Source organism: Ranitomeya imitator, chromosome 2 (assembly GCF_032444005.1).
Source record: "Ranitomeya imitator isolate aRanImi1 chromosome 2, aRanImi1.pri, whole genome shotgun sequence".
NCBI classification, from domain to species: domain Eukaryota; kingdom Metazoa; phylum Chordata; class Amphibia; order Anura; family Dendrobatidae; genus Ranitomeya; species Ranitomeya imitator.
Genome location: NC_091283.1, coordinates 522,659,863 through 522,678,688, shown reverse-complemented (window position 1 = coordinate 522,678,688; position 18,826 = coordinate 522,659,863). Strand labels below are relative to the sequence as shown.

Here is an 18,826-nt window from a genome sequence, read left to right as displayed (position 1 = left end):
TTTCACAATCAACATCATAAAAAAGTTAGTTTCAAACAAAAATTCTCTATATCTTTTTCAACAAACCTTTCTTCTCCTACCTTTCCTTCTCACTTAGTCCCTATCCCTGCCCTCTCGGAAAGTGTGAAAAAAAAAATTGTCCCTAATCTCCACTGTCAAGGATTTTCTGTCTCTCTGGCTGCATTCATATCCACCATATTAATATATATAAAAAAAACTTTTATTTTGATAAACAGTGGGTTACAAATGTTTTCACCCGCTCTTGGCAGTTTTCATGTTTGGCTACCTCACAACCTGCAATTTCACAGTTTTTTTTTTTTTGAGGGTTTGCATCAGTTCATGTAAAGAACATGCCTACAACTGAACATTTGGTTTTCTTTTGATTGTGAAGTGTTAGCAGCGGGTTAATCAGCGTGATGTCCACAACGAGCAACAGAGAATGTTCATTTATTAAGAATTAAGAATATCCAGCTTAAAACATGAGAACAGGATCAATCTGGTTTCTGAGAGAGAGAGATCTGCTGTGAGTCCTTCTGCTTCAGCTCCACACAAGAAATGTGCTCACAGGGAAGGGGAGGAGGAACATCCTGTCTGTAAATGAGGACCCTTTTTTTTTTTTTTTAACTTTGTTGACACGTGAACAATATGCATGCAGATATATAAATCACATCATATTAAACAAACAATAGTTGTTGCAATACATACAGATCAATATGCATTAGGCCAACACCGCCACTCAACAACTACTTATTCTGTCAGTCCCATAGTGGTTCTCAATTCTTGGAACCTAGGTCGTGGCAATGGCTTGGTCAAAATATCAGCTAACATTTTATCAGTTTCACAATAAACAAACTGAATTACGCCACGATCTATTAAATCACGTAGATGATGACATCTGACGTCGATGTGCTTAGTTCTAGCACTGATCTTTTCACTGCATGCAAGTTTAATGCATCCTTGGTTGTCCTCATATATCACCGTTGGCTGAGTTAATGGTTTACCAAGATCGTCCATCAGTTGTCTTAGCCAAATGATCTCCTGACTTGCATAGGCTGCGGATACATACTCAGCTTCTGTAGATGACAAAGCAACAGACACTTGTTTTCTACTAGACCAGGAGATTGAACTTTCTCCAAGTTTAAATACATATCCGCTTGTGGATTTACGATCTTGCGAATCACCAGCCCAATCTGAGTCAAGATAGCCGGTGAGTTTTAGATTTCCTGCTGCAGATATTTTTAAATTTACACCTTGTGTCCCTTTTAAATATGGGAGAACTCTTTTAACGGCATTCCAGTCCTTTTGGCGCGGTTTCTCTACATATCTGCACAATATTCCAACTGCTGTTGTAATATCCGGTCGAGTCGTAGTTGATATATATAGAAGTGCCCCCACTGCCTGTCGATATTTCTCGTTGTTAGGCAACAGGTCATCTTCTTCCAGTTTCAGGTAGGATGATTCCATTGGCGTTGATACACCTTTGGCTTCCGTCATTCCGAACTGATCCAAAATTGAATTAATCTTTGTACTTTGATTTAAAAGAAAACTTCCATCTTCCTCTCTCTGGATGTGGATTCCTAGATAATATGTCACATTTCCTAGGTCTTTCGTTTCAAAATGCTTGTTCAAAATTTTAGTAATTTTCCCAATTTCAGCTTCTTCTTGATGAACTACAATTACATCGTCCACATATAAGAGAATATACATCCATTTTCCATCTGTATATCTCGTGTACAGGCATGGATCCGCTTGACCTCTTTTAAATCCTTCTTCTAACAAGACTTTGTTCATTTTAGAGTTCCATGCTCTCGCCGATTGCTATGGACCATAAAGAGATTTTTGTAGTTTGCAAACAAGATTCTGTTCACCTTCCTTTACATAACCTTCAGGTTGAGTCATGTATAAGTCCTCCTCAATGTCACCATTTAAAAATGCAGTTTTGATATCCAAATGTCTGACAAACATCCTTTGTACTGCAGCTACCGCCAACAATGCTTTAAATGTCTGCTTAGCGACCGGGGAAAAAGTAGCATCATAGTCTTCGCCATATGTTTGAGAATATCCTTTTGCGACCAACCTCGCTTTAAATCTGTGGACTTTACCTTCAGAATCATATTTGGTTTTAAATACCCATTTACAATTAATTGCCTTTTTATCCTGTGGTAACTCAGTGAGTTTCCAAGTTTGAAGTTGATGAAGCGAGTTCATTTCTTCATTCGCGGCATTGATCCACTTTGTTCTTTCATGGGCGGGTAGTTTCTGCATTTCATCCCATGACTGTGGTTCTGACTCAGGCAGTGTCTTCACAATGTAGGATAAACGTTTAGCTGGTATTCCTTTGTTTGATCTTGACGACCGCCTAATTTCAGGTTCACTTAGGCCTTTTGTTGTTCCTTCAGTGGTTGAAGAGTCCAGCCAGACTTCTACATTCATTTCTTCGTTGTCTTGTAATTGTGATTGAGATTGTTGTTGTTGTTGTTTCATCTGGACTACTGGCATAATGTCATAAAACTTGGGTGACACGAAGTTTTCATCAAACACTACATCTTTACTTATTGTGACCTTGTTTGTCTTTGGGTGTAAAATTCTATAACCTTTCTGGGTTTCACTGTAGCCTACCAGGATGCCTTCCTTGGCATGAGATTCCCATTTAGTTTGTTTTTCTTTGGGAACATGGTCAAATGCTTTACTTCCGAAAATCCTTATGTGTTGTAGTTTTGGTTTTATACCATTCCATTGCTCAAATGGAGTTTTCTCTGTCGCTTTACTTGGTAGTCTGTACTGAAGATAACAAGCTGTCATAATAGCTTCGCCCCAATATACTGTAGGCAAATTAGCATCAAATAACATACTCCTTGTGCTTTCACAGAGTGTCCGGTTCCTTCTTTCTGCTACACCATTTTGCTCAGGGTTGTATGGTACAGTAGTTTGAAATATGATTCCATTTTTCTTTAAAATGCTCTGTGTTTCATTACTTGTATACTCAGTTCCATTATCTGCACGTAAAGTTTTTGGCATTCTTCCAAACTTGTTGTGTACTTCAGCTAGATATATTCCAAGTTTCTCTGGAACTACATTTTTGCTGTGAAGTAAATAGACAACCGTATATCTTGAATTGTCATCAATAAATGTAAGAAAATATCTCTTCTTTCCAGGGGTCTGAGTACGCATTGGACCACAGATATCCATGTGTACTAAATCTAGTGGTTGTTCTGTTCTTGTAGTACTTTTCTTAGGAAAGGCCTTTCTGGACATTTTCCCTTTGATACAGCTGGAACACCTCATTGTCTGATTACATGAATCAATTGTAATATTATCAGCTAATTGTTCTTGAAATAACTTTCTTATTGCTTCTGGGTCTCTATGTGCAAGCCGCCTGTGCCATACATGAATACAGTTCTTGTGCAGTTCTTGCTTAGCTGTGCATACACACTCTTTACATTTCAACTGATACAGTTCATCTCTGATTTGTCCTTTTGCTAATGTGTGACCCTCCTTTGAGATGATGCAGCTATCTTCCTTAAATGTAACTTTATTACCTTGTTTTGTGAGCTTTTTCACAGATAATAGATTACTTTCAAGACTAGGCACATATAGTACATCCTTTACATGGATCCTTCTACTTTGTGTTGCAGAGATCTTACAATCAATATAACCGTCTCCTATGCCTTCTGAGTTCATGCACTGACCGTTTGCCATTATCACTTTCTCTGACTTATTTTGGTTAAGCTTAGTAAAGAAGTCTCTGTCATTGGTCATGTGACTGGTTGCACCAGAATCTATACACCACGCATGCTTTGATTTAAATGCATTGACTGATGTGAATGCAGCTTCAGTATTTGCCGAATCATTGTTTCCAGATACAGCACTCTTAACTCTCTGTTGGCTGTTTTGCTTTTTCAACTGACTCATTTTAGCTTTCCAGACTCTGCATTCAGCTTTTAAATGACCTGGCTTCTTGCATACAAAACATTCACGTGTCTCTTTAGGGTGGTTTCTGCTGGTGGGCACATCATGTGTTTGTAAAGCAGTTTCCTTGTTACATATCTTGCTGCTCACATTTTCTGTCTTTCTCTTATATTCATCTACAAGCTTTCCTCTGACGTACTCCAATGTCAGCTCATCATCTGGGCGTGCATCTAGTGCAGTTACCAGAGTGTCTTAGCTTTCTGGGAGACCACTAAGTAATAGTGCTGCTACATGGAAGTCCTTCATATCTTCCCCAATGCCCCGCAGGCGCTCTACGGTCTCCAGAATATTTCTAATGTAGTCCTGCATGTCCTGGTCATTGTGTAGCTTAGACTGATACAGCTTTCTCATTAGATAGAGTTTATTACTTAAATTTATTCTCTCATGTACTTTCTGCAACTGCTCCCACATTTCCTTTGCAGATTCACACTTACACACATGCACAATCTGATCATCCTCTATACTGAGTGATATGGTGCTCTGTGCTTTCTGATCCATTTCTAGCCATTCCTGTGGTACTGGGTCAGGCTTAGGGTCCTGAGTGTATTTCCACGTACCTTCTCTTATCAGCAGCATCTTCAACTTGAATTTCCAGGATTGGTAGTTCTGGTTATTCAGGCTTGGCACTGTAAACTTTGTGGAGTTGCTGCTGGTGGCCATTTTACTTCTTCTCAGTTTGCTGTTGTCTTTCTATTTCTGTGCTCTGGAGGTTTGGGATTGCTTTGACTCCTGGGCCCATAACCTGTTAGCAGCGGGTTAATCAGCGTGATGTCCACAACGAGCAACAGAGAATGTTCATTTATTAAGAATTAAGAATATCCAGCTTAAAACATGAGAACAGGATCAATCTGGTTTCTGAGAGAGAGAGATCTGCTGTGAGTCCTTCTGCTTCAGCTCCACACAAGAAATGTGCTCACAGGGAAGGGGAGGAGGAACATCCTGTCTGTAAATGAGGACCCTTTTTTTTTTTTTTAACTTTGTTGACATGTGAACAATATGAATGCAGATATATAAATCACATCATATTAAACAAACAATAGTTGTTGCAATACATACAGATCAATATGCATTAGGCCAACATGAAGCAAACCACAAATATGACAAAATAACTGAAAACTTCAGTGTGCATAACTATTCACCCTCTAAAGTCAGTACTTTGTAGATCCTCTTTCACGGCATTTACAGCTGCAAGTTGTTTTGGATAAGTCTCTGAGCTTTCCACATCTTGCCGCTGGAATTTTTGGCCATTGTGGGCAGATTGCTGAATTACTGAAGACCGTAGACAGATTGGAGAATCAAAAACTGGAAGCTGCAGACAGACAGGAGGCATAATGGAGACCACAGACATGTAGCAGACAAAACTCCCAAGTAACAAAAAAGTCTAAATACCATGGAAGCCGTAGGTGACTAGAAGACACCCTGGAAATCGCTGGACATGCAGCATGGGTGCTAGAAGACTGGAAACAGGTAGCAGACAGAACTCCAGAGTAACTAGAAACTTTGAAAACCATGTAAGCTGCAGGCAGATAGAAGAAGTTCTGGAGAATCTAGCTAGTTAGCAATTTAACCGAAAGCAGCAGACAGGTAGCCCAGGGACTGGAAACCACAGGCAGTCAAGAGACATCCTGAAAACTGTGGACAGGAACTGTGCACAGACAAACTAAAATTGTTACTGAAAGTATTAATACCAAGACACAGATGTGTGTTTTGAAAGGCCTTATATGGAGCACAAGCACGTCTAGTGGACCAAAGTGAGGAAATCAAAGCAGGGAATTGGGACAGTTGTGTAACACCTTTACTATTTTGTATGAATTTTCCCTTTAATTTTTTTTGTAAACCCTCTTATATTTTAGCTATATTTCCCTTTTTTAGTACATTTTTGTATTAATTTTTCAACTTGTCAATCTACTGCCTACAGCACACTCCTAACTTTTAATTATCCCTCAGTATGTTAGGGTTGAATAGAGCTAAAACATATTTTCCTGAACCCCAAACATTGTGAATTACTAAAATACTTTCAATTTGCTTTGATCATAAAACTGCTACGTCTTTTCATATTTTCTCCACCTATTTGTTTTTTCTTTTAAATTCCCTTAAAGGAAACCTGTCACCAGAAAAAATGCTATTATCCTGCAGATATGGGATAAATTTGCAGGTTAATAGCGTTACTAACCTACCCGACGCCCGCACTTACCTGAACGCTGCTAGGAGAAAATGAACTTTATTCACCCTGGCAGCTTTCCAATTGTAACCGCATCCCTGACCAGTGCAGAGCATGTGTCAGTCAGGGCTGGGAGCGCGGTTGCAGCCACAGCGTCTGAACCCGTGCAGCACCGACCAGGTTACTGAAACCAGAATGCTGCCGGGGAGAGTAAAGTTCATTTTCTCCCAGCAGTGTCCGGCTACGTGCGGGTAGGTTAATAATGCTATTAGCCTGCAGACTAACCCCATATCTGCAAATTAATAGCATTTTTTTATGTCACACATTCCCTATAAATTTCTGTTATTCTAAATAGCTGTGAATTTGAAAGCTTTATTTATTTACCCTAGCTATTTTTTTTATTTCTCTCCAGACACTTTACAATAAATGTCCTGTAGGAAAATTAACAGTTTTTGTTTCCAAGTCCTAAATGATCTGTTTCCAATATTTCGTAATATCATAACTATTGGTATTTTTTCAGATAAGTACTTGATTATTCCATCCTTTCCTTACCCTCCTTTTCACATGGGGCAAACTAATTTTGATTCTGGCCCTTTTTCCCCTCTAAACCAATTATGTCAATATCACTAAGGCCGGGATCACACATGCGAGAAACACGTCCGTGTTTCTCGCATGTGCAATCCAAGCTCTGGCGCCGACACTTGGGAGCGGAGCGTGCGGCTCCATGTGTTGCTATGCGGCCGCACGCTCCGCTCCCAAGTGCCGGCTCCAGAGCTTAGATTTCACATGCGAGACACGGACGTGTTTCTCGCATGTGTAACTCATACGTCCTGGTGATTTTCATACTGGAAAAACCAGTACTGGTGAGATCCGCGGCTCGTGTCCGTGTGCAATCCATATGTACATATGTGACATCCGTGTGTCCATGTGCTGTCAGTGTGACACATGGAATGAAATGCAGCATAGAAATGAAAGAGTTTTATGCATTAAAGATGTTCGAAGATAGAGATAGTGATGAGGAACATGATAGATAGATAGATACATAGATAGATAGATAGATACAATTGTTTTGTATATACAAAATACAATTGATATGCGTTTGTCCATATTTGCAGCCCTTAAAAAATGGACATTAAAGGGAACCTGTCACCCCGAAAATCGCGGGTGAGGTAAGCCCACCGGCATCAGGGGCTTATCTGCAGCATTCTGTAAACGCCCATCTGACCTGACCAGCAGCGGGACCGCCCCTGGGTGAGTATAATATAACGTCTTTTTCTCCTTTTTCAGGTAACATCGGGGGCTTATCTACAGCATTACAGAATGCTGTAGATAAGCCCCTGATGCCGGTGGGCTTACCTCACCCGCGATTTTCGGGGTGACAGGTTCCCTTTAAAAACAGACATGTGAAGGGGTCCTTAGGGAATTTTAAAGATTTTTTCCCTCCTCGCTATAATTGACTATTAATCAAAACCTACAAGATTTTGAACAAAAGAATGATCATAATTAAACTAATTCTATCAGCTATCGACAAAGGGAATTTAACCTGATGTTAATCGTATACTTATATAACAGGGTATATTACGAAGAATATACAGCGCCTGTTGATTTAGGAAAGAAGATGGAGAATTGGGTTCCTGGAAGTGCAATCAGATGCCGCTTTTGCATGGTAAGAAATCAGCATGACAGAAATTTGCTACCAGTGAAAAGCAGAAAGCAAGGTCTATGACATAAGCATACAGAATGATGTGCAGATTTGTGAGTGTATTCTGGCACATATGGTGTAGTTAGTTCCTGCACTTACTGCATCTTGAATTGGTAGCCATTGGTTACAATCATTGTTGAATGTGGTACCTTGAATCTACTGTAGTAAATGATTCTAAGGATCCATCATTCATTTTTTATAAAAAAATAAAAAAGTCCACTTTTAAATGCACTTCAAACTATACTGTGTGCACAATTATTAAACAATTTATATTTTTGTTGATTAATTTTACTATCAAACAACTACAGTGCTGTCAGTCAATACAATAGGTGAATAAATCTGAAACCTGTATATTTAGGAAAGTAAAAGTGAGGTTTTATCTTAGAAGAATATTTATATGTTCTGTTACTGAACCGTCGCACAACCTGCCCTACCCTCTCCTAGTGTTTCATCACCCATCCCCTGCAGACTGTGAGCCCTCGCGGGCAGCGTCCTCCCTCCTTATGTACCCGTGTGCCTTGTTTTTTGCTCATGTTTAATGTATTTGTCTATATTTGCCCCGTATTCACATGTAAAGCGCCATGGAATAAATGGCGCTATAAAAATGTATAATAATAATAATATGTGCAGAATTATTGAGCATCTAAATGAAATGCATCCATTTTCACATCACAATTGTTTATTTTCATCTGTTAAAGTGAAAACAATAACTAATCAACTCAAAATGTACAAAAATACATTTTAAAAGAATCAGTGCCCAATATAGCCCCTCTTCTTTTGAATAACAGCCATAAGCCTTGAATCCATGGAGTCTTTGAGTTTCTTAATCTGTTGACGATCCACTTCTTGGTCACTACCAACAACAGCCCCCCAGACACTGTTCGGAGAGGTGGACTGTTTTCCTTCACTGGAAATCTCCCATTTAAGAAGGGCCCATAAGTTGTCAGTAGGGTTTAGGTCAGGTGAGGAAGGAGCCGTGTCATTATTCTTTCATCTTTAAGGTCCTTACTGGCTGTCAAGCAGTGGAGACTTTGATACATTCGATGGAGTATTGTCCTGCATATATGTCATGGTTGCAGACTTTTTCCTGTACCATTGCGTAAAGAAAATGTCTTATAAAAACTGGCAGTAAGTTTGTGAGTTGATTTTGAATCCATCTTCATGCTCAAAAGGTCCAACTAGCTCATCTTTAATAATACTAGTCGAAAGCAGTACCCCACCTACACCATGCTGGCATCTGAGTCGACATGGAGATTTGTGCCCATTACTGATCCAGCCACAGAATATCCATCTGGTCCATCAAGAAAAATCTGATATTTCTTGGCTGAGTCTTGAGGTAACTACTTCTGTGTCTTGTTCAGTGGTGGTCGGGTTTCAGCCTCCCTTACCTCGGCCATGTCTCTGAGCACTGAACACCTGGTACTACTGGGCCTCTGGGAACGTTGTAGTTCTGGAATATGACAGCACTGGTGGATAATGATTTGCTGATCGCTTTACGTTTGATTCTTCACTATTCTTTGGCAGTTAGTGTTTGTCTTAGTTTTTCAACACATTTTTTGTGACCCTGTGGAATATTTGCAGCAAAACTTTTGATGGTTCTGTGGTCGCACAACAATATCTTAGCAATTTCAAGACTATTGCATCCCTCTGTAAGACTTGTAACAATTTTTCCAGTTCACCACCTGACAGCATACTGGAGGACGTCCTTCTTATCCTTGATGGGACAGGAACACGAGAGGTTAAAAGGACCCTCCCCCTACCACCCTTCAGTGTTTTTCCTGTCCCATCAGGGATAGGAACGGACGAGAGGATCTGCCGTTCTGTGCGGGGGGATGTGGATCAGGGGGGGCTCAGCCTCACCCTTCCCTCCTGAGACACCCGTTGGCTGACACCCGCCCGAGGGTCCCTCAGCCTACCAGTGTAGCGCTGCTCCTGGGTTGGGGATCGCTTCCTCCTGGCGGGGGCTCTTGATCTCTCCGTCTGTCCCCTGGTGTGTGCGGCTCAGCGGCGGCCTCTGCTGACGTCGGCGTCTCCATGCGGCCGCTGGGGGAACCAGTTCAACGCCGCACCTTCCTCTCTTTCCGGCCGCACGTCACTTCCGGTTTGCGACTGAGGGGGATGGACGGCGTCTCTGCGGCTCAGCGGCGGCCTCTGCTGACGTCGGCGTCTCCATGCGGCCGCTGGGGGAACCAGTTCAACGCCCCACCTTCCTCTCTTTCCGGCCGCACGTCACTTCCGGTTTGCGGCTGAGGGGGATGGACGGCGTCTCTGCTACAGTAAGTGCAGAGGAAAGAGCGGTGGAGAACGCTGGAGCGTCATTTTGAAGTGAGGAACAGAATAAAAGGTATGTGCAGGGGCAGTAGTGATCTCTAGAGCATCATGGAGGACGCAGCTATAGCGGAGTGTCAGGAGTCAGCAGCGCTAGTAAGTAAAGGCCCTGGGTAAAAAAAAAGAAAAAAGAGAACGCTAGTGTTTGCTATACATATATATATATATTTCTCCATAGGCAGCCTCCCTATCTGAGAAATCGGTAAAGAAACCCAGTAGGAATAAGAAGTGTCCTATCTGTGCGGTTAAGCTAAAGGATTCCTGGCAGAAACCCCTATGTGAAGCGTGCACCTGCAAAGTCATAGGAGAGGAACAGGCGTCTCTTATGTCTAATATGAGAGCCATGATAAGGGAGGAAGTTCAGGCTTCAGTCTCAAGTCTGGTACTCCCTCAAGTCTCACCTTCACCTTCGGAGAGGCCGAGGAAAAGACCGAGGGTCGAGTACTCTTCCATAGACTCATCATCCTGTGGGTCGGAGGTAGAGGAGGAAGATGAGAGTAGAGATCCCCCGGAGAAAGGGAGAAGATATCTGTTCTCTGCTGCGGACACTGGAGAACTGTTGGAAGCTGTACGGCACACCATGCAGATTGAGGAGCCACAGCCATCTTGCTCCGTTCAGGACGAAATGTTTGGGGGCTTGCGCTCACAGACATCTATAGTCTTCCCTGTTAACTCCCATATCAGATCTATGATTCTGGAGGAATGGGAGGAAGCCGAGAAGAGACTGACTATCCCTAAGGACTTCAGACTTCGCTTGCCGTTCAACCCAGAGGAAGTTAAGGAGTGGGTCGATGTACCAAAAATTGACATACCCTTGGCTAAAGTCTCCAAAAGGACGGCGATCCCGTTCGAAGATTCGTCCAATTTGAAAGAACCCATGGACAGAAAAGCAGATGGCCTTCTAAAAAGGGCCTGGGAAAGCTCCTCGGCAATTATTGGAGCTAATATTGCAGCGACATCAGTAGCCCGCTCCATGGACCTTTGGCTAGATGATCTTAAAGATCAATTGATAGCTAAAACTCCCAGACATACCATTCTAAAATCCCTACCCTTGCTAAAACTAGCAACTACCTTCTTGGCAGACGCATCTGCAGAATCGGTTAGGTTCGCAGCTAGGGGTCAGTCTCTATCGAATGCAGCCCGTAGAGCCATCTGGCTTAAAAGCTGGTCAGGGGACATGCATTCTAAGAATAAGTTGTGTTCTATACCCTTTTCCGGGGGCAAGGTCTTCGGACCGGTCCTCGACGATATCTTAGAGAAAGCGGCAGATGTCAAGAAAGGTTTTCCGGAAGAGAAGCCTAAAAAATTCCAGCCCTTTCGGAGGCCCCGCTATAATCAAAAACCCGATTATAGGGGTAAGGGAAAGCAGGGTAGATGGAGCTACCAAATAGGGGGGGATAACAGGCCTAAAAATAAAGAAACCAGCTACTCTGGACCGGGGTCCAGTTACCGCAGAAAATGACGCCATCAGAGTGGGGGGTCGTCTGACAGGATTTCTGGGAGGTTGGAGGAAGATCACATCAAGTCCATGGGTCTTACAAACAGTATCCCAGGGATACAAAATAGAATTCACATCCCTTCCTCCCGAAAGATTCCTGGTATCCAGCTCCCATCTAAAACTGTCATCCCCCATGTGGTCAGACATTCAGGACCTTCTAAAATGGCGGCCATTGTCCCAGTACCCCCTCAGGAAGAGGGCAGGGGTCACTACTCCAATCTCTTCTCGGTAACAAAACTATCGGGGGAATCGAGAACCATTATAAATTTAAAACATCTGAACAATTGGGTCCTTTACAAAAGGTTCAAGATGGAGTCGATTCGGTCCACCATCCCCCTGTTGGGAAAAGACATGGTAATGTGCACTCTAGACTTAAAGAGTGCATATTACCATGTACCCATCCATCTAAATCATCAGAGGTTCCTGCGGTTCGCGGTAATCTTGGAAGGAAAGGTCTTCCATTTCCAATTCTGCTGTCTCCCCTTCGGCCTGGTTTCCGCTCCCAGGGTTTTTACAAAACTTATGGTGGAAGTGGTCGCTTTCCTGAGGAATCAGGATATAATGGTGGTTCCCTACTTAGACGACTTCTTAATAGCAGCAGACTCAGAAGTCCAGCTCAGGGTCAACTGTCAGTCTCTCATCTCAACATTGCAGAATCTGGGATGGATTATAAATTGGGAGAAGTCAGATCTAATCCCAAAACCCAGAATAAAATTCTTGGGAGTCGTGCTCGATTCACAAGCAAGAATGTCATTTCTTCCAGAAGAAAGGCAAAAGGGCATAATACAGAAGATCCATCACTTTTCTCGGGATCGACATACGATCAGAGACGGGATGAAAATACTAGGTCTGATGACGGCCTGTATTCCCTGCGTGAGATGGAGCCAGTTTCATTCCCGACAGCTTCAGAGGGGAGTTCTAAGGAGCTGGAACATAAGACCGAACTCACTGAACCTGACTCTGAGCCTTACTCCGCAAGTCAAAAGATCTCTGGTGTGGTGGACTCTTTCCAGAAACCTCGAACTGGGGGTGCCATGGCTTCAGACACCAAGCATATCAGTTACAACAGATGCCAGTCAGCTCGGTTGTGGAGGTCATATACTGGGAAGATATTTTCAAGGTCGCTGGGGAAAGGAAGACAGCAACCAGTCATCAAACCACAGAGAGCTACAGGCGGTTTGGGAGGTCTTGACGGCGGGGCAGCATCTGCTGCAGAACAAACACATGAAGGTCTTCTCAGACAACACGACAACGGTAGCCTTCCTGCGGCATCAAGGCGGTCCAAGACATCTGGCGTTACAAAACCTGGCAGAACGCATATTCCAGTGGGCAGAAAGGTCGGTTCTGTCCATCTCGGCGATCCACCTGGAGGGCTCCAAGAACCAGTTGGCAGATTTCCTCAGCAGAAAAAACGTATCCCCCACGGAGTGGGAACTGAACAACGAGGTGTTCAAGGATCTGTGTCATCGTTGGGCGAGACCGACGGTGGACCTATTTGCTACAAGAGAAAACGCAAAGCTCAAGATCTTCTATTCCCTAAACCCTTGGGAGAGTCCAGCCGCGATCGATGCCTTCTCACAACCCTGGAACCAGGGGTTTCTGTATGCATTCCCTCCTCTAGCGATGATCCCGAGGGCACTCAGAAAGATCTGCGAGGACGGGGCCAAAGTCATACTCATAGCTCCTCACTGGCCGAAACGGAGTTGGTTTCCATTGCTAAGGAAACTGTCAGTGGAAGAACCCCTCCTGTTACCAGAAAGAGAGGATCTTCTTCTGCAAGGTCCAGTTCTACACAAGAATCCGGGAGCACTTCAGCTGGCGGCCTGGATCCTGAACGGAAGGTCTTAAGAGCAAAAGGGCTTTCAGAGGAGGTCATTTCTACCCTTCAAGCCAGCCGGAAGCCGGTGACATCGGCTATCTATACCAAAATATGGAAGCGATTCTGTGGGTTTTGCGGAGAGACGACAGTTGACACTGACCATCCAAACATCCCCAAAATTCTTGACTTTCTGCAGTCAGGGTTTCAAAAAGGTCTTAGATCAAGTACATTAAGGGTCCAGATAGCGGCCCTGAGTGTATTCTTTGATTCTTCCCTGTCTGCCCATCCCTGGATTAGTAGATTCTCTAGAGCAGTCCAGAGATTAAAACCATTAATTAGAAAGTCAGTCCCGCCGTGGGATCTGAACTTGGTTCTAAATTTCCTATGTGAACAGGCGTGGGATGTAACAGGGGATATAGGAATTGATAAACTCTCCCTTAAAACTGCATTTTTAGTTGCGATCACGTCGGCAAAAAGATTGGGGGAACTCCAGGCTCTGTCGGTGCAGAATCCATATCTGCAGATATTCGAGGACAAATTAGTACTCAGACTCGATCCGGCGTTTCTCCCTAAAGTTGTGTCAGATTCCAATATGAATCAAGAGATCGTTTTACCATCATTTTGCCAGTTCCCTAAAAATCAGAAGGAGAGTTTTTACCACAACCTAGACGTAAGAGACTCGGTTCTCAGGTACCTCGATTTATCCAGACCCTGGAGACGGGACAACAATTTGTTCGTCCAGTTCAGGGGTCCAAATAAAGGTAGAAAGGCGTCTAAAGCGACTATCGCACGGTGGATAAAATCCACAATCAGTTTAGCTTATAAAGCTAGAGGACAAGATTCCCCGGTTAACATTAAAGCCCATTCATCTAGGGCCATGGCCACGTCATGGGCGGAGAAAGGGGGGGCGACGGCAGATCAGATCTGCAGAGCTGCGTCATGGTCTAGCCTTAGTACCTTCTCTAAACACTATAAGTTAGATGTACTGTCACCACAGTTGGCTTTCGGTAGAAAGGTACTGCAAGCAGTGGTCCCTCCCTAAATACCATTCTCCTTTGGTATTTCTCCAGTGTGCTGTCAGGTGGTGAACTGGAAAACAGTAATTAGACCTACTGGTAATTGTATTTCCAGGAATTCCTCCTGACAGCACTATTAGTTCCCTCCCTAATGTATGATCTTTATACTCATGTGATGTAACATTTGTATGATTGATTATTTTGTTGGAATAAACCTGTGTTTTTGCATCCATCCAGATGTGTTACTTTGGAAAAGCACTGAAGGGTGGTAGGGGGAGGGTCCTTTTAACCTCTCGTGTTCCTGTCCCATCAAGGATAAGAAGGACATCCTCCAGTGTGCTGTCAGGATGGATTCCTGGAAATACAATTACCAGTAGTTCTAATTACTGTTTTTTAATTTTCAGAGTCGGTAAATCTCTTTTTTGGCCCATTTTTCCTTAGGAAAACAAGCTGTCTAATAATTCTACACACCTTTATAAAGGGTGTTGTATCCTTAGGCCGCACCCTCCACATTACACAAATACACATCACGATCATCATCATGATCTGCTTCATCTAATAAGCATTCAAGTTTATGTAGCTCAGAGTTGGAAAATCTGCATAACAATGATGAAATGGTCAAAATACTCACTTGCTTAATAATTGTGCACACAGTGTCTGCTGGTAAGTAGAGGTGGACAGATTGATTCGGAGGACTCCAGTGCATCGGCCAGATCAGTAGTTTCTAGCCACTAGATGGGAGGCTTGCAAATCTCTATTCTTATGGGATCTCCAGAGCAGCTTTTCATTAGACAGGCTGGTGCGATGTTATCAGTGCATCATACTGCAATGATGAAGTCGTGTAAGAGATTTATGAGCCTCCTGTCCAGCAGCCATAGACTGCTGACCTGGCCAATGGACCAGAATTCCGTTAATCCATCTGCCCATCTCTACTGGTAAGTCATTAATTTATTTATTGGCAGATTAACTTAGTAAAGGCCTCCCATACATAGAATAATGTTAGCCAAAGCTGCAGTTTTTGTTGGGACTGGTTTACCATCTAATGCTTTTTGGATTTTCCCCTGATAGTTGATGTTGGCATAAAGGATCAGGCATGTTGAATTTCAACAACTGATCCTTTTGTTCTACCAGGAATTAATCCACCACCGGTTGTCTTGTAGTGACTTAAGGTACCGTCACATTAAGCGACGCTGCAGCGATATAGACAACGAGCCGATCGCTGCAGCGTCGCTGTTTAGTTCGCTAGGAGACGTCAAACACCGGCAACAGCAGAACGATGCAGGAGCGATCCAGTGACATACTTATCGTTCTCGCTGGTTGTTGCTCCATGAAAAAACATTGCAGGCATCGTTGCTTTTGCTGTCAAACATGACGAATCACGCCGACCTGATGACCAAATAAAGTTCCGGACTTTCAGCGACGACCAGCGATGTCACAGCAGGATCCTGATCGCTGCTGCGTGTCAAACACAACGAGATCGCTATCCAGGACGCTGCAACGTCACGGATCGTTGTCGTTCTCGTTGGAAAGTTGTTCAGTGTGAAGGTACCTTAACTCTCCTCACTTCATTAGAAACACCCAAATTCTCGGCTGAATAAGGCGTAAATCGGGAGATTCAGAGAGATAGCTGATGGCCAGAGTGACCTATTCTTTCCTCAGTAGTGGACATTGACATGTCTGAAGTCCAATCTCAATGATGGTGCCTGAATAAAGGTGGTAGCGATACTTTAAAAACACTCTCTTCTGATGTCTGGTTCATGATCATGGAAGGTTTTTTTTCTATTATATGGCAGAAGAATTTAACTTGTTATTGTCCAATAATTCCCTCCTGCAGGCACCATGGGGCTTGATAATGATCTACAGAGGACTTACAAATCTTCCCATGTTAAGCATCAAGAACTTTGTGCTAAAAACTCCTGAAAGCAGCAAAACTTGCAAACAATGGAAAAATGTCCCGTTCCCTTTGGAACAGTTTAATTATACTGAGTACTATGAAGACAACCATTCTGATACAGAAGAAGATGAGTGATTGCTCACAATTATTAAAATGACAATTTGCTGCTCAGAACTTCCTGATATTGGAGAGGATGCCAGTAAAATGTGTTTATCGATATTCAACAATTTTAAATTGCAATACTAAATCTTTCTTTAATCTCAAAATTCTAAAGGTATGAATTTGGCCCTTAGTTTTCATTGTCTTGCCTCTTACAATACTGTGGTCATGATACTTTACTCTGGATATTAATGGCCTTAGAGTATATATTCCATATGTTTGTAGGTTGAATTGTCTTATAATATCTGTCTTATGAAATCTGAGGAACGTCTACTTGAAGTTTCTCGTTATTGATAACTAAAAAGGAATGAAAATGATTACTTCCTCAGGCTAAGGCAAATGATGACTGGAGTTATCGTAAAAAAATATATATTCCTTGCTGAAAACTTAAATTTCAAAGGCTTATGAATTAAGAATTTTTTATTTCCTGGCAGCCGGACCAAACTAATGTTATTACAGCAAAGATGAGGAGATATCTACACCCGAGTTTGTTCTGTTTTTTTTTTCTAGGCCATTAAAACGTTAACAGAGCCATTGCTGCCATTTTTGTATACTGTATAGGTTGCTAGTATCAAAAATACTCTTCTGTGAAAAAAAGGCTTTAATTGCTTCTGCAAAGCATTCCCCTCTCCAAAATGTTTTGCAGCCATCCTGTGACCAATCTGTAAGGCTTTTAGTAGGGCAAGATAAAATGAGGTGTTGACAAAAGCTCCGGTTTTGTGTTGTGTCTGAACCCTCTCTTACAACCTCTGCTGTTTAAGCAGCACTGTGGAAACGTAGTCTCTGTTCTGTGGCTGGGAGTTGTAGTTCTGCCCAGGCAGGGAATCCATGCTTGAATGCAGAGTGCTGATTGTCATTTGCAACCAATTCACTGCAGGGAACCTTGGGAAGGGTTTGTTCTCTGCACACACATATATGTATATATATACACTTGCTTCAAGTTGCCAGTTATAAGTTATTATGGTACTTACGTTGGTATGTTGCTTTGTTTATCCCTATACTTTGAATATCCTGATTATTAACTCTTGACTTTGGCTCATGGATTTTTTCCCTGATCTTGACCTCCTGGTTTAGATTCAGATTCAAAATAGTTTTCTGCCAGCTCGCTCTACCGGCCAGCAGCCACTGCGTGGATGTAAACCAGGGGAACCTGCACAAGTCAATATCTCTTGTGTAAGTGTTAAAGAATGAAGGCCAGTGTTACCCTGGGACCTGCTAATAGAAGTAACTTGTGCAAAGCCTGTCCGTGGAAGCCCTATTACAAGCACGCCGCAGTGAACACTTTGTCTTAAAACACATATGCCCTCATGTATGTAGTTTGCTGGTGACCTACTAGATGGAGGGAGGTTGATAACAGACCTGTATCCATCAGTGCTCTGGATCAGATTTTCATCAGTGCTTGGCCAGTGCATCAGTTTTTACCATTAGTGTTTCATCAGTTTTTCTTGTTCGCAATAAAAACTAATGAAGATTTCTCAAGTTTCTGCTAAGAAACAGCCAGTGAAAAATGGACAGCACTATGAGTGACTCGGATGCCATCACTGTGCTTTTTTTTTCATTGACTTGAATGGGTGAGTTTGATCCCCTAATTGGATCTAATTGGATTGACTTAATTCTTCCCTCCATTTATTTCCCCTGAAAAATAAAAAAAATGGGCACATGAACTTGTTCATAAATTGTAATGTGCAGATGTAATATCCCTTAAATTGATAGCCCACATACAGAAAAAAACAGATGTCTGAACAAGGTCTAAATTGTAAACTTTGGCAATTTACTCGTTAATGTTACCAGTGAAAAATTCCAAGCACTTTATGTCTTGAAAGTAAATTATTTTATAATACCTGCTCTGTAATGACTGCACTTTTTACTTGTTCAGCACATAGAAAAAGCTGCTTATTAAAGGGAACCTGTCACCTGAATTTGGCGGGACCGGTTTACGGTCATATGGGCGGAGTTTTCGGGTGTTTGATTCACCCTTTCCTTACCCGCTGGCTGCATGCTGGCCGCAATATTAGATTGAAGTTCATTCTATGTCCTCCGTAGTAGCAATCTTGCCTTGCGCAGGCGTGTACTACGGAGGACATAGAATTAACTTCAATCCAATATTTCGGCCAGCATGCAGCCAGCGGGTAAGGAAAGGGTGAATCAAACACCCGAAAACTCCGCCCATATGACCGAAAACTGGTCCCGCCAAATTCAGGTGACAGGTTCCCTTTAATAAATGGGTTTCATTTTGATTAAGGGAGGCATTTTCTGAATTGCTACGATGTAATACTAAGT

At 42.6% G+C, this 18,826-nt stretch overlaps 1 protein-coding gene across 1 annotated transcript in view; it reads left to right on the top strand.

The window, feature by feature from the left end:
• The window catches only part of DHX58 (DExH-box helicase 58), a 50,781-nt gene extending 32,544 nt beyond the window's left edge, over positions 1-18,237 (top strand). The window contains exons 12-13 of the mRNA XM_069751797.1: positions 7,703-7,796; positions 16,328-18,237. Coding sequence (XP_069607898.1) covers positions 7,703-7,796; positions 16,328-16,522 — 289 coding nt within the window. The 3' untranslated portion in view covers positions 16,523-18,237. The remainder of the gene's footprint in view (positions 1-7,702; positions 7,797-16,327) is intronic.
• The last annotated feature ends 589 nt before the right edge of the window (positions 18,238-18,826 follow it).